Below are 16,092 nucleotides of genomic sequence, written 5' to 3' on the forward strand. Positions count from 1 at the left end.
ATATTTAAAGATAAAAAAGAATGTTTCAATAATCTCTCCTGTGTACAAAAGCCACATATAAAAGTCACTAAAATAGAAAATAAGAAAATCAGCTGTAATCCCACCTCTTTGCTATAAATACCAATACATTTTGTATACTACATAAGCCTTTCAGACTTTTCAAAATGCTGATCAACCATATACATCACATTTTTAAATGCTGTTTTGTAGTCAGATTTTTCCAGTTATTCCTTAGAATAAACGCTGAGGATAAAATTCATCAGATAACAAAAGCATTTAAAGTTGTGATAGATTTATTGCCAAACTGCTCTCCAGATTTTGTACCAAGTCATACACCTACCAGCAATGAACATGTGTGCCTATTTTCACAAACCCAGGCCAAATTAAGGATTATCCTTCTCTTAATTGTGGTGATATGGTAAGGGAAAGATATATTTCTTTGCCTAGTAGTAAGGCTGAACATATTATCACAAGATAAATAGTCTCCTGTATGTCTTCTTTTGTGTATTTTCTGTTTATTAACTGTCCACTGGGGTTTTTCTACAGGGGTTTTCTTTTTTTTTCCCCTCCTAATGACTGGAATTTCACTAAATGTATTTATGTCCCTGCAGTCTTAAGCAGAACACAGTGAACATTAATTTCATCTTTTATTGCTATATCAATACAGTGGCTTTTAATCAAGGGTATTTATGAGAATCACTAAGGAAACAGTCAAAGACGTGTGGTCCTGAGTCTTACCTAAATCACACTTAATGAAAATCTCCAGTGTCTTCTTCAATGGTATATATATTTTTAAGTTGATTATAATGCACCTTTCTGACTAAGAGCCAAAAACCTAAGGTCATAACATCAATTATTGCTAAAATTCAAGACATGATACACTTGGGCACTATCAAGGTACTTATACCTATTTTCTTCTATACTAAGTAACCCCTGATTACTTTATTAAGTTCTATTTCTGCTTTTCATGGTTAGTCTATTTTCTCCTTGGCAACTGTTTCCTTTTGTTTCCCTCTTCTTGCTTATGTGGAAAACACAGCATATAATTTTCACATTGAAAATATTTTATTTAAATATAAATAAGATAATCTAGTTATAAGCCACCCAAAGGAACTAGGGAAAGTGAGACTAACCCAAACTAAGAAAGGCCTAATGAGATATATAACGTGAGATGAATACATATCTCAGATGATTGTTAAAGAGTTAAGATACTGCACAGACAGGAAACAGGATAATTTATTATGGTTAGTCCAAAGGGAAGATAGCCTCGAAGTTCTAAGAAATAAGCATGCTGCTTCTGTTGTATGGGAACTGAGGTAAAAAATAAATACAGCTTCCAGAGACAGAAGAAAGTTGGTTGATGTGCTCACGTTGAGAAGAATGAGGTAAAATTCTAGTTTAGAGCAAACAGGAAAGGAAAAACAAAATCAATAAAAATGGAACTGTCTTTTAGCAGAGTAACTGAATGTGTGAACATTCAGACAAAATGAACCCAAAAGTGAAACAGATCAGAAACTTACAGCATTCTAAAACCATAAAGACTATCTTGGACAGTTTTAAATCTAGAGAAAGAATATCAGAATCAAACTGGAAATGTCTTTCACTCAGTAGGTCTGGGAACAAGATAAGACATATAGGAAGAAGAAGGCAGGTAAATGATACAATTGGGTCCCAAAGGGTATCTAGCACCTACATTCAAGGGCAAGACTCATTAAGAAACAGGTTCTGGGGGAACCTGAAGATCATGCTAATTCCAGAAATGTCAACAAATTAAACTGGGCTTAAGGTTCAAAATTTTTAGAACCTTAAACTTGCTCCAAGTAAATATCATCCTTTGCAACTTCTTTACCTCTCATGAACTGTTATTAGAAAATATTGTTATCACTGAAATTATCTTTTCCTAGGAGTTGTCTCCAGACTCTTCAAGTTAATCAAAGTTGCCAGTCTACACTGGGACCACTTGCACTGAAGCACAGCTTTTACAATTAGGTATCACCAACTATTATTGAGAAACTACAAATTATATATTTGGTAGTTTATCTGATTTGGAAAAGCTATATAATGATGTCTTTTGACCAGTACATCAAGATATAATGTACGCTCACTAGTACTTAGAAGAGCTTACACAATCTAGCGACATTACTATGTCTCTTTAGGACGAATTTCTTCTAGTTAAGTGTCTGTGCATAGTCACATATATAATGCAAAGACCTGTGCTTTAATTCACCCTCTGAATGCTGCATTTATAATACTGTTGCATTTTACTTCTGATATTTTAGCTAAGTGCCTTCTTCCATTAAATTTTTTTTTTTCAAGTATTTTCTTTTCATCTCTAATATCCCAGTAGAATGCTATGTAGTACAATGGAGAAGTTTCAGCAAAACCAGCCAAAAATGCAATTTCTGTAAACATAGAGGTTATTTATCTTTTGAAAAAATGTTGTAAAGCATCTTTGATAGTGCTGCACTAACCTGGATATGCAAGTAGTAGAGGAAATCTGATAATATGATTTAAGTGGAATAAGAAACAATTTTCAGATAAATTCCCTAACACTTTCATGAACAATTTAGCTGGGAAAGTTTCCAAATAGCATTCTTAGGTAGGAAAAGTGTACATCCTTCAGGCTCAAATATGTTGCCATTAAAAATGTTTAATGAATGAGTAGAATGTATTAAGTTACCTACTGGCAAGAGTCTTAAAAACTTGATTAAATACATGTAGCTTGACCAAGAATATAAGAACTAAACCATTTATAGCTGAAGCAAAGGAATAGTTAAGAGAAAACCTAAAATACAAAATGAAACAAACCCTCAAGACAAAATTAGTTATGTAATTATAAATAAATTAATCAATTTGGAGATAAAAAATGTTGCTGCCTTTGTCCAATAATAATCTTGAGAACATATAGTAGGCAATAAATCAGAGGGTGATATCTACTACATTAGTCTTAAAATAAATGAAATAAATTCACAGTCTTAAATCAGTTGTTTACTGAATGGAATTCTGAGAGTCTTTCCTTTCATATTAAGTATGATGTCATAATGAATAACTGTTGGCAATATCAGTTCAGCAAATCTCATTTTGGTATATTCTCATTCATATTTCATATTAAAATTTCCACACGAAAATTTTGTTAAAAAATTAAATTATGTTATTTCTGTCATTTAAAAACAAAAAACTAAGTCTTCAATAATTAGTACAATGCCAGAGGGAACTTTTAATTAAAATCCAATCAGATGCAACTAAATCAGTCCTGAAAAATATGTACCCCCTTCTGTAATAAAGATGAAGGCACACAAAAACAGAGAGAGAGAGAGAGAGACAACAAAAAAAGGAGAAAATAGATATTCCCCATATACAGATAGAGATCATAAGCCTGCCTTCCAGGCTCCCATACTGAGAGAGACAACAAACACAAGGAGACAGATCCACACGGAAAGAGCAATAGAGAACCACAGGGCTAGAGAGAGAAAGACTGGCACCAAGTACAGGGTAGGCAGTGGGCAAGGAAGGAAGTACTGAGGCAGAGAGGTGCACAGAGGTAGGTAAGATGGATGGAGGGCAGAGATGGAGACACTTTGCAGAGGGAATGGCAAAGGCAGGCATAGCAAATCTGGCTTTAGTAATAAATTCGAGTCTGTAACAACTTCGTTATCAGGAAGTTCTTTATATCTAGTTTATCTTCCTTGTCATACAATTCAATCTATTTCCTCTTACTTGATTTTTAGTAGAACTAATATTTCATGTAACACTTAAATCTTGATTATTTAATGCTGAAAGAAGGGACAAGAAGGGGCATGTGTTCTAAAAGTATAATTCAAGAATAATTGCTTACATTTGGCTTTGGGATACAGTTAATCAGATGAATACATACACACACCTAAGTCCACAAACCTCTGAACTCTCTTCCTCTCCCCCCTGCCTTGTCCTGGCAGTCTAAAATGTAAAAAAACGTAGACTCTAAAACAGGTAAGAAAGAAACTACCAAGAGTTGCTATATCTGAAAATCCCATCTTCAAACATTCTCTTAGCCTTAACCTGTAAGACCTTTGGGCAGCCATATGGGAGAATTTTTTGGTAGTAAGGGTAAACACTAAAATTACCTAAAGAAGTTGAGGAATCTCCATCTCTGGAGTTCTTTCAAAGCAACAGAGATAACCATTTACCCTGGATTAGCTTTGTTTATGTTTACTTAATGCTTGCATTTACCCCAGATGAAAGAATAGAGTTTCTAGAGATAGATTCTTCCATTTCATTTCTTAAATAATCCTAATTCTTTTTTAATGTATCCTAAAAAATTTCTAGATTCTGACCAACTTCATGACTTTTTTTCTGAAACTTTTTAAAATTTCTTTTCCTCTAAACTGTACAATCAGATGGAGTACTGAAATGAAGAATTTAATATTTGTGAATATGAGGAAATTATTACTTTCCATTGTATTTATTGCTAGATCAAACTTAGAAAGTTCATTAAAGAAATCTTTGCTTAAAGACTACCATCTTTCTTTTCCCTTTTTCTCTCTCTTTAAATTTAAGAACATAAAATTCTAATCTCTGAACTTTGGTTTTCAGAGAACTGGGTCAAACTGAATTTATTAAAAATAGTCAGAAGCTCAGTGTGTGAAGACCTTGTGGATCACACCCCCTTTATCTAGTGTATGGATGAGTGGAGGAATGGGGATAAAAACTAAAGGACAAACGGGGTGGGATGGGGGGATGATCTGGGTGTTCTTTTTTCACTTTTATTTTTTATTCTTGTTCTGGTTCTTTCTGATGTAAGGAAAATGTTCAGAGATAGATTGTGGTGATGAACGCATAACTGTTATCATACTGTGGACAGTGGACTGTATATCATGGATGACTGTATGGTGTGTGAACGTATTTCAATAAAACTGAATTTAATAAAAAAAAGTAAAAAAAATGTAATCAATATAAAACTATTGATTTTATAGTAATCAAAAAATATTAATGAAATATTTTATATATTTTTCATGCCCAATCTTAAAAAAAAAAATAGTCAGAAGCTTATGAAAGATCCTAAACAGTAATTAGTCATAAACAAACTGGGTTAACAAACTAAAAGCATACACCAGACAAGTATATAAACAAACACAGTTAAGAAAGACAGCACAGCAAAAATCTTACCCCAAAATTTGATAAGACAACGAAAAACTATCATTAAAGTGGCAACTATTCAATAAAGTAGAAAGTTTCACGATTTTTCTCTGGACAAAACTGAAGAAAACTTGATGAGAAAGAAAAAAAATACCCAAATACAGTGCCAGAATATCTGGGTTCTAGCTCTGATTTGATCACTTATTGTATCTGATCACTTACTGTATTATGTATCAGTGGTCAAGTCTCTGGCCTCAAGTATCTGGGCCTTTTAACAAAATAAGGTTTGGCTAGGACAATATTTCTCAAACTTTTTTTGTCAGCAATCCATTAAAAAAATATATGCTTTATTTCCCAACCCAGTATACAGAGACTTATTTGAAACAAAAATATTCATGGATCTTTATAACGTGCAATATTTAAAAAATTTTTTTCTATTCTATTCTAGTTCACAAAAAAAATTACTGGTTGATATGATAGCTAAAATTAAAATGACCGATAATAACAAGCGATGGAGAAGATATGGAGAAAATGGAACTCTCATACATCGTTAGAGAATGTAAAATGGTACAGCTGCTGTGAAAAATAGTAGGGCAGTTCCTCAGTAAGTTAAACACAGAATTACCATATGAAGCCACCAATTTCACCCCAGGTACATATCCATAAGAACAGAAAACAAGTGTCCAAAGACAAACAAATGTTCATAGCAGCACCATTCACAATAGTCGAAAGGCAGAAACAACCAAAGTGTCCATCAACTGATAAATGAACAAACAAAATGTGGCATATTTATAAAATGGAATATTATTCTGCCATAAAAAGGAATGAAGTACTGATACAGGCTACAAGACGGATTAACCTTGAAAACATTATGCTAAGTCACAAAAGGCCAAAAAAGTAGAGATAAAAAGCACTTGTTTCAGTTCGGACTCAAACAACTCTCTTCTTTCTATTATTCCATGACATTATTCACTTCTAACAATATCATAATCATAATGAAGCAAGTTTTTGTAAGAGGGAAAAGTTAAAAGGCTGATTATTATTTAATACATGGAACTGAGTTTTGATGCAATGTTTCAAAAGTTCTTTGGTTGTTCAAAGATGGAATGATGCAGCCGTTAATCATTTTTCAGAATTATGCATATTTTAAAACCAAAAATTACATGACTATATATATATATTCCAATGAATTTTTAACCTTTAAGTTAGCTCTAATTTTAGCAATTTGAACAAATCAGAAAATTTTCAAATGGTCCCACACTTTAAATATTAAATCTAGTATTAACAGTTCCAGAAAAAAAAGTCACTAAAAGAATGACTAATAAAAGTTTGTTTGGAAATTATCTATAGTTAAAATAACTAACTTCCCAGAAGTGTGCTGAACTAAAACTCAAGCCTTACTAAGCACTGGAATTTTGTTTGTTGATTTAAAAAAAAAACTTAATTTTAAAAGTCGACCTTGAAAAAAGTTTATGCCATAAACATATATGATGTATATCCCACATCAATCAAATTCTGGTTAATGTTACAAAGAAGTGTGGAAGAGACAATTTACTTTAAAATATCAAATGCAGGAATTCTCTTTAGACTGAAATAGTCTGAATATCCAGAGGACAACTGGCAAAAATTATGTACATACTAATCAAGACTGAAACCTGCTATTATAAATATTACGAAAATGTTTCATTCTTTTGCTTTTTCCATCTTAGTTTTCTTCCCCTTGGTGCATCTTTTTTTTTCTTTCTTTCTTTTTTCATACCAATAGCTTCTGGTGCAGATTAGAAAGCCTAGTCATGAATTTCAAGAATCTCTTTATCAATCACAAAACAGTTTACCACGGATATGTGTATCTCTCTCCGTGTGTGTGTATATGTGTGCACTTATACAAGGTCTCCTCAAAGATATAACAAACACATACGGTAGTGGCAGCCTTTCCTAGTTTATTCCCTTTAAATATTCTGTCTACTATATTTACTTTTCCACTTTCCTGGCCCAAAATTACCTGGCTGTGAATATGAAAACAAACAAATACAGTGAAATCCATAAGCTAGAGATATGTGAAAATTATCCTACTCTACCTCACTCCCCTCTAACCCCCAATCTGTTCTTTTCTCAAGATTTCTCTCACAATGAAGGTAGTTTGCTTTGCTTATGAAAGAGAATTTTAGATAAGATTCTGACTGCCTTCTAAACAAGAAAATTCAGTTCATCTGTTCGGAATATTTTCTGTCAATTCCATCCTTATATCTTATTATTATTACAGTGCCAAATTTACAAATACTTTCATTAAAATCTACCACTGAGTCAATTAACATACGTAACCTTTCCAATCACACTTTCAATTCTTAAAGAGAATTTTGTCTACTCACAGATAAATAAAGATGTATCATTTGGAAACTGAAGGCCCCTTCTCAAAGATATAAATCAGAAGCCTTATCCATTCCTCATTTAAAACACGGCTGCTGCTTCTTTGGGCTGTGAAGACTGAGAAGTTGTCTCCTGCCTTGCGTATTAATCAAAATACTGGCAGGAAGACATACAATTTCAGGGGAGTACTTCTCTTAAGAGTTTGATGTGTTAGCAAATTATGAACTGGAAACAAATGTTAATTACAAAGCTATTTCACTTCATTTTTAAAATGAAAACTTAAAACTGAATATATCCCAAAACTCAGGCTGTAAATGACCATAATTTTTAACTTATGTTAATGTTTCATGCTTCCTACAAATAACAGACATTCACATTGAGTGTACTAACATTAATTCTACCACCTATATTCTCAAAATACTAAATTTTCTCCCATCCAAGAAATCAGTTACAAATACTTGGTACTACATTTAAAATTATTTTAAACTCAAATATATAAAAACAGCCTTAATTTCAAGGATCACAATTTTTTGAAAGCCACAGATTTACAGTTAAAGGAAAATACAGCTATCCTTTAATCTACACTTGTAAAAACATTAGCCAAGGAAAGTATGAACAGTAACAGGAAAAGCAAAAAACTTACGAGCAATATTCTTCAATTTTCTGTGCTTATGGAAAAAAAAAATCACTAATTTCTGGCTTTAGCTATATTTGTTTCTTTACTGTGATTACAAGAATATTATCTATTAGATGAACATTTAAGTGTGATTTAGCTAAAGCAAATGAACAAATACATTAATCTTAAAAGAAATCTAAACAGATAAACAGAAGAATCAATCCCAGCTTGGGCTGGATATATTACAATGTAAACTTTCTCCAAGCCACAGAAAATATTTATAGAAAATGCTTTAAAATAATGGTATGTTGGGAGATGAGGGCCAGTAAGAGGCAATCAGAATGACAAAAGTCTCAGAAAAAGAATATAAAATTGCTTCATATAAATGTATTAAGTACATATATAGTCTTTCAGTTTTCACTTTCATTTTAACATCTGAAGGCATTTAGCAGACATTTTACTTAATATCACTGACTCAGCACATGTATGGTTTCTTAAAACAGAGAAGTATGTACATTTGCATTTTATAACATATGTAACAAGGAAGAGAAGCAGATGACGTGAGTAGTAGAAACTGCTCCAGACTTGGAATAAAGAAACTTAGTGAGTGACAAATCTAGCCTATCTATGGTACCTTTGGACAAATTAGAAAAAGGTGCTCCACTCTGGGTAGCCAGAGCTCTGGCCTGGTGAGTGAAGTATAGGCTGGATGTCAGTCTCCACTTAAACCCCTCTGTTTTGAGCATATCTAGATCTGGCAAATCCAAACTTGGTTCCACCACTTGTTAACTGTATGGCCTTAAGTAATTTAACTCTCTGGAATTCCATTTCTTCATCTCCAAAACTGAGACTATAGAGCTGTTAACAGGGTTACTATGAGTATTAAATAGAGCAGCGTCTGCTAAAGCACCTGGTTCCGGACTCTGCAGACACTTAAGTAAATGGCAAAACAACAACAAAAACTTTCTCCTTGCACAGAAGGTAGAAGTATCTCTCTTTTCACATCTCTTAAGTAAGTAAACTGCTAAGAAATAAAACACTTCATCTGAATTATCCTGGTTTTAAGGGAACACAAATTAATGTACAAAAGAGCATTTCTCAAACCGAGTTCTACTAACTCTTAACACCAGTCCAGTGAGCAGTCTTGTGCATGTGAAGGAACGGGGGGTGGCACATGTGAATTAGATATCAACCTCTTTTGGAGTCTTATAATAAGTTGTTTAACTTATTTAACCCAGTGTTTCCAAACTTATTTGCTTACGGAACTCTTTTTCGTTCATATTTATTAACCTCCACCCCCCCACCCCCCCACCCCCCAAATAGAATTTGAGAATAGGCACTATAGTGAATTTTGGGCCATATTCTATATGTATGAAGCCAATATGACAGCACTAGTCCCTCTTTTTGATGGTTACTGATTAGAAATCAAATTGATTAAAAGCTACAGATATTACTTTTACTACTAAATTTTAGAATCTTTAGGAAATCAGAAATTCAAAACATGAAAATGCTTTTCAATAGATACAGAAGTTTGTGAATTTGTTATAAAAGGTGAGTTTCAAGCCTCTAAATGTTAGATGATGTGTAGAAAAGTTTTAATTCAAAGATTATATGAAAAAACATGTTACAGTGACTTTTTAAAAGCCACATGCTTTTAGCTCTACCTGGCTCATAGTAAACAATGGTGGTTACATGGTCTTTCCAAGAAAAGAACTGATCTTGGTCTGGAATTTGAATTTGCCTTCACTTACATTCTCTTACACCTTTCTTCCTTAGGCACAAACTCAGGCAAAACATTTTGTATTATTCTGCTGTTGTTACTTACCTAATATTTTCACAGCATAATGAGGACTTTCTAAGACAATTCCTTCTTCTGTATCAAATATAGGGTTGTCTATTCCAGTCTTTGGAGGAATCTGGGCTAGTTTCTTAAGTCTCATAGAAGAATTAAGGTCAAGTTCTTGTTTTTTCCCTTCTTCCTCTCGCCTACGCCTCATGTCTTCCTGCTGTTGCCGAATACGCTCCAACTGTGTACTTCGACGTACAGGCATCATCCTGGTGCCCAAATCTCCCGGGCAGTCAACAGCCATCTCTCGGTGCTTCTGATGTTCCTCTGGTGATGCAAGATCAACATTTTTTACTTCGCTGTCTGATTCCTCTGTAACATGCCCATTCATATGGGATGTTGTCATGGTTATCTATAAAATACCTACACTACTTTTTATAAATCAAATTTTCCTATAAAGCCAATTCTCTTGATTTTGTAGTATAAAATCCATGTTACTTCAAAAAGAAAAAAAAAATACTTCTCACATCACACAACAGTGCTATGAAAAAGTATCCATGAAGGAAATCTAAGGGGAAAGATGGGGGGAGGGGGGGAGAAAAGTATAAGAGTTACAATACAAAAGCAAATTTTACATAGCCCATTTCTCATCTCTACACAATATAGAAAATATCTAGTAAGTATATATTTAGTTTGCTATATACACTAAGTACTTTCATTTTACAGATAATCCTAAGGAAATCACAGCGCCGCCCCCCCCCAAAGAATTTGGAAGCATACTGTTTAATTTTAAAGCTGAGGAAAATGACGTATTGAAGGGATTCACTTAGGAAAGTTTAGCAAAGAAGGAAAATAAGAAAGCATTCGATACTAGACTGGCAAAGAATAGGCTGCTTAAGGCATAAAAAGGTTTTAATCATCTTACTATAGTTGCCTCAGCACAGTACTTTAAGCTCAACACATACGGGATTGAAATAAACGCCTAGTTAAATGCTAAAGAAACCTAATGAAACCAATAGCACAGCAAGTAATGTTGGTAGCTCACTTGAGATAAAGACAGTATTTGGGGGGGCAATTCATCTTCAGGAGTTTATGAGATGTAGAAGATACCCAACAAACAAGAAACTAACAGCTAAGGTATCGACAGAATAAAACTACATTAAATGAAAAAAAGAGAGAGAGAGAGAGAGAGAACTAGGTTTATCAGCCTCTCTAATCAGTCACATTTAAAAAAAATTGGGGGTTAACTTTTTTAGAAAATTCATTTAGATTTTTTTTAAAGTCATACTATATAAGAAAAGAACATACTGGTCTTGAAGGCAAGAAATCTGACTTTTAAGTCTTGCTCTGCCAATTCCTCTACCTTGATGATATGAGATCAGTATGTTACTCTCTCTGAACCTCAGGTTTCTCATTTGGAAAATTTATTCATAGGATTGTTCTGAGTTTTAAATCAGACAATCCATGCAAGTTTTAAAACTAAAAATATACATACATGACTTTTTGGTATTAAGTTGACACTCCTATAAAAATCTTTCAACATATTTTAAACCAAAAAAATATTTTACTGGATGACACTGGCTTTTCATCAAGCTATTCCTCAGTCAAAAAAAAATAGGCAGATTGTTTGTTTATGTGAAAACCCACACATTAAATCTAATTAGTCCTCTTTTACACAAGACTTTAAAAATATTTACAGTAACAAACCTATTTCCTCTTTGAGTTGAGCATCACTTCAGCAAATAGGTTGGTTAGAGCACAATGTGCTCTAAACAAAAGTTAGTTTTTCAAACAATATTCCTAATGCCAGACTACAGACTACTAGGAAAAGACTAAGCTGACAACCAGGAAAATGGATGCAAATTATATGAGCTATTAGAATTACATTTGCACATGAATTTTAGTTGATTTTCCTGACTTCCATCCACATTTTAGCTTCTCTGTAACAATTGCTCTAGCTATAAATACTTATTTACCATTAGATTGCCTTCTTTTCAACAGATGGCTATTAGAATTATTTCAGGCAATTCTTAAGTTTTATATGCAAAAGCAAATTCAGCTTATTTAATGTTTTCATTACGAGTAAGCAGAAATTTGTGTAGGAGTTACTTTAGTGCTATGCTTAATTTTAATTAAAAAGATCTAGGAGTGTACATACATACTTTACACTTTCTCTATAACTTTTACTAGTTATTAAAATCAAAGTCAATAACAAATAATGTATTTTTTACTTAGTTTGTATTCTAATCTACAAAAAGTATATATCTGAAATTAAAAACTCTTAGCTTAAAAACATAAGACAGTGCCCATATATTCATTAAGCTTAGATCATCAGGGAAATTATAGATTATGTAAGACTAGGCCAGGTGATCTGGATCAGAGTTCTTATGCTTATCTATCTGAATCTCGTCTTTTTCTCGCCCCCGAAAAATGTGTGATCTGATACTAATTTGCTTAAAATCCCATTTTGGTCATCTTCCTTGGCATGTTCATCATCACAGTCTACTGGGAGAGACAGCCAAGAAAATAAATGATCATTCTTTCCTATTGGTCTCAATAAATTCTAAATCATTCAAGACAAAGGTCATGTCTTATTTTTATAACCCTAGCGGTTAGCACAACACATGACATATGGGACATGTTCAATAAATACTTGTTGAATTAATCTTAAAAATGTAAATAAATTTACAGAGGATGCACAGAGGATGGACTCTAAAACTCTGTCTATGGTAAGGAATGATAATAAACACTCAAAACATAAGGATATATTTCTTTGAGCTGCATTTCAAAGACCAACTAAAAATTAGCCAGACTAAAAAAAGAAAAAAAAAAAAAAAAAAATTAGCCAGATAGAAGAAGGGTATGTTTCAGACAGAGGAAATCACATCACCAACAGGAAGGAAACATTTGAGAGTATGGCACTTTCAGAAAATGGAATAGAAAATGCTTATAAGGTTGGATGGGACAGTGGAAGCACGTGGTACATGAATAACAATGAAACTGAAAGGCAAGCAGGGGCCAGACTGAGAAGATAATAACTAAAGGCTTTGTCCTTTATCTTAAAAGGCATAAGAATTACTAAAGGATTTTAAGCAGGGGATGACATGAGCACACTCACTTTTCAGAAAGATTACTCTTGTAGAAGTGTAGAGGATTGACTGAAGGATGGCGATGAGACTAATTTGAATGCAACTGTGAGAAATGGGGCCCTGAACTAGAACAGTTGCGAGTAAATACAAATTATATTCAAGATATATTTAGTTTATATAATCAACAGAACTTGGTATCTATATTTATATAGAAGGGCAAAAAGAGAAGAGAAGAAAAAAAATAAGAGAAGAAGAGAACGAAGTGGAGGAGGAGGAAGAACAGCAGAAGGAAGTAGTAGCAGTCATCATAAGAACGGTAGGAACTAAAACTAAAAACTAGAACTCACATTTACTGAGCACTTCTTTATGTGCCAGACAATATTCCAAGTACTTCACTCATTTAATCCCCAATACAACTCTGGAAGTAGGACCAAATGACTATTTTACAGATGAAGAATGTGGATTGAGATAGCCCTTAAAGATAGGAAGGAAGAATAAGGAAGTGGCAATATGAACTAAAGGCAGGAAGAAAAAAGGTATGGGAAAGGTACAAATAAGAAGGCTAGTCTAACTAAAGCAGTTGGCTTGTACAGGAGAGAAGTGGAAGACATGACTACAAAGTTTGATTGTGTCCAGCTTATAAAAGGTCTTAAATATATACACTCTTAATTCTCTAGGCAGTAAGAGCCATCAAAGATTTTGAGAAGAGGGGTGACTGTACATAAATTTCATTGAGCGCTTACCCCTGACTAGATGAACTAAGGTTATAGATCCTAAAGATCCCTTTCTGTCAAGTCTATCTACCTAAATGTCCTACCACGATCTAGAAATTAATGTGTCCAAAATTAAACTCAGATTTTTCTTTAATCTCCTCATGTTTTCCTCCTTCATCCTCTTCCTCTGTTTTCAATACTAATTATTGCAACTATATCCACCCAGTAACCTAAAACAACATAATGTTTAAGAGAGCAGGCTCCAGAATCAGACTGCCTAGGATCTAATCCTGGCCTACTCTTCTTTTAAGTTTCAGCTCAAAGTAATCTTCTTCTGGATTTCCATGACTCCACAAACTGATAGGTGCCTCTGGAATCTCACAATTTGTCACCTCCCTGACCAAAACAGATGACATCTATTTGTATCTCTATCTGCCCTATCAGATTGGAAGCACCTTAAGGTCAGGAACCAGGGTGACTCCTCTCCGGATCCATGACACTGCCCAGCACAGGGCCAAGCAAACAGGAGGTTTCAGAACACTAGCCCAGGCAGTGTGACTCCAGAGCCAGCATTCTTAATTATTATCCTTGGGCCACTGGATAGATGGCAGTGCCATTAACTAAAATGGGGATTACAGGAGAAAGAATAAGGAGATTACAGGGAAATATGAGTTTAGTCCTGGGAACATTAATTTCAAGGGCATACAGGTAAATAAACTAATAGGCTGGGATCTGTCTTGTTTATCTCTATAGTTCTGGTACCCAGTAAGGAATAAATGCTTAATTAAGTATATGAACAAATCACTCTTCTGTTTAGAACTTTGATGGCTCTCATACTGCCTAGAGAATAAAGTCCAAATTCATAGGGTGAAGCAAAGCTTTCTAGTTGTAGCTCTTACTAGTCTCCTGCATAAGGCTTAGGTAAATTAGCCTCCTCATTTTTGCCTTTCCCACATCTTTTTCTTCCTGCCCAAATACCTTATGAACTAAGAAATATGAACTATTTCTCCTTTTACCTTTTACCTTCAAGACCTACCTCAAGTCCCTATTCCTTCAAGAAATCTTTCAAGACCACTTCAGTTAAATAATGATCTCATGGTACAACACTTCTCCAAAGGACTCTATAATTACCACAAGCTAATTCACGAAGGCCATGAAAGACCCTAAAGGTCTTCCAGAATCAAAGAAACTTTATATTGTGTCTTACAGTTTTAGCATTAAGATCATTATAATTTTAAAACAGGTAATCCGTGAATACTCTGGCTTACATATGTATCAATATATATCAATAAACAGTGAAAAGGATTCCTAGTACAAAGGAATTATACCTTCATCCTAAACAAATTCCTTTCTTTGACAATACAGAAGGTGGTAGATAACTGAACTAGAGAACTACCTCCTTTTGTGAAAAGACCCTCTTACGTAGATAATGGAGTTACCAGCCACTGGCCCTAACAGTATTCCTCTCTTCTTAATCCTCTAATTATAAATCAAAACAAACAAACAAAAAGCCTCAAAGGCCCACATTTCAAATCCTCATCACAATTCCTGTTCCCCATCCCCAAGTAAAAATCTTTACATAGTCCACAAAGGAAGAAACTGAATTTCCAAGTTGGCAGGCCAAAGCTGTTTCAGTGATGGTGGGGAAGAACTTGCATGAACTGGCTATGAGAGAAGAGGGTAAAAGGAAGCTAAATAAGCTTCATCTGAAAAGTACAAATGAATGAGGTTGGCGGTGGGAAGGGCCTGAAATCACCTGAGGGGTACATGCAAGTCTACTGAAAACTTTTGTACTTTTGAAAGTATCAAAAAGCAGAAATGTTTGTGTGAAAGCTGGGAATTAGACAGGTTAGCAGGAAGACAATTTCCCATATAGTCACTATCCTGACTTTTAGGCAGGGTACAATGTAAAATATATACTTCATATGTACAAACATGGTCAGTTAACATCAGTGTCCAGAACTCTAGAATTTTTTTTGAATTGATCTTTCCTCCCCTTCTCCCACAAGTAATGCCTTTTGACCAGCAGCTGGGAAGTCTCACTTAAAGTGATCAGCATTCCTCTAGCATTCTAAGAGGTTGAACTATTTGTTTCCATAGAAACAGCTTTGTCAGCTAACACAGGATTCAGGCCAAGAACGGTGAAAAGAACTTACATTATGCAAATTAAAGACCTTTTCTACTCTCGGTTTCTCTTTGGTTTTTCACAAAATTCAGGCTTTCTTTGTCTGTAAAATAAAAAAAAAATGGGACAATTTATCAATTGTAAAGTCCACAGTGTTTTTAAAGGGGAGAAGGAAGTAGAAAGGGGTTAATTCAACATGATACCCAATTCTGTTTGTAGGTAGTTATGATTTCTTAGTAGAAAGTAAAAATAATGTGCACAGACACACATATCCACGCCCC

The 16,092-nt window shown here is 34.0% G+C and overlaps 1 protein-coding gene across 3 annotated transcripts in view; it reads right to left on the bottom strand.

Annotated features, from left to right (window-relative positions):
- MPP5 (membrane palmitoylated protein 5) overlaps window positions 1-16,092 on the bottom strand; it is a 142,923-nt gene that overhangs the window by 79,312 nt on the left and 47,519 nt on the right. For 2 of the 3 annotated variants that reach the window (XM_037832492.1, XM_037832494.1), the window contains exons 2-3: window positions 15,843-15,914; window positions 9,924-10,452 (exon numbers count right to left, since the gene is read on the bottom strand). In XM_037832492.1, coding sequence (XP_037688420.1) covers window positions 9,924-10,290 — 367 coding nt within the window. In that variant the 5' untranslated portion in view covers window positions 10,291-10,452; window positions 15,843-15,914. The remainder of the gene's footprint in view (window positions 1-9,923; window positions 10,453-15,842; window positions 15,915-16,092) is intronic. The other variant, XM_037832493.1, reaches the window with a different exon arrangement.

The sequence above is a fragment of the Choloepus didactylus genome, chromosome 4 (genome assembly GCF_015220235.1).
Source record: "Choloepus didactylus isolate mChoDid1 chromosome 4, mChoDid1.pri, whole genome shotgun sequence".
Classification (NCBI taxonomy): Eukaryota; Metazoa; Chordata; class Mammalia; order Pilosa; family Megalonychidae; genus Choloepus; species Choloepus didactylus.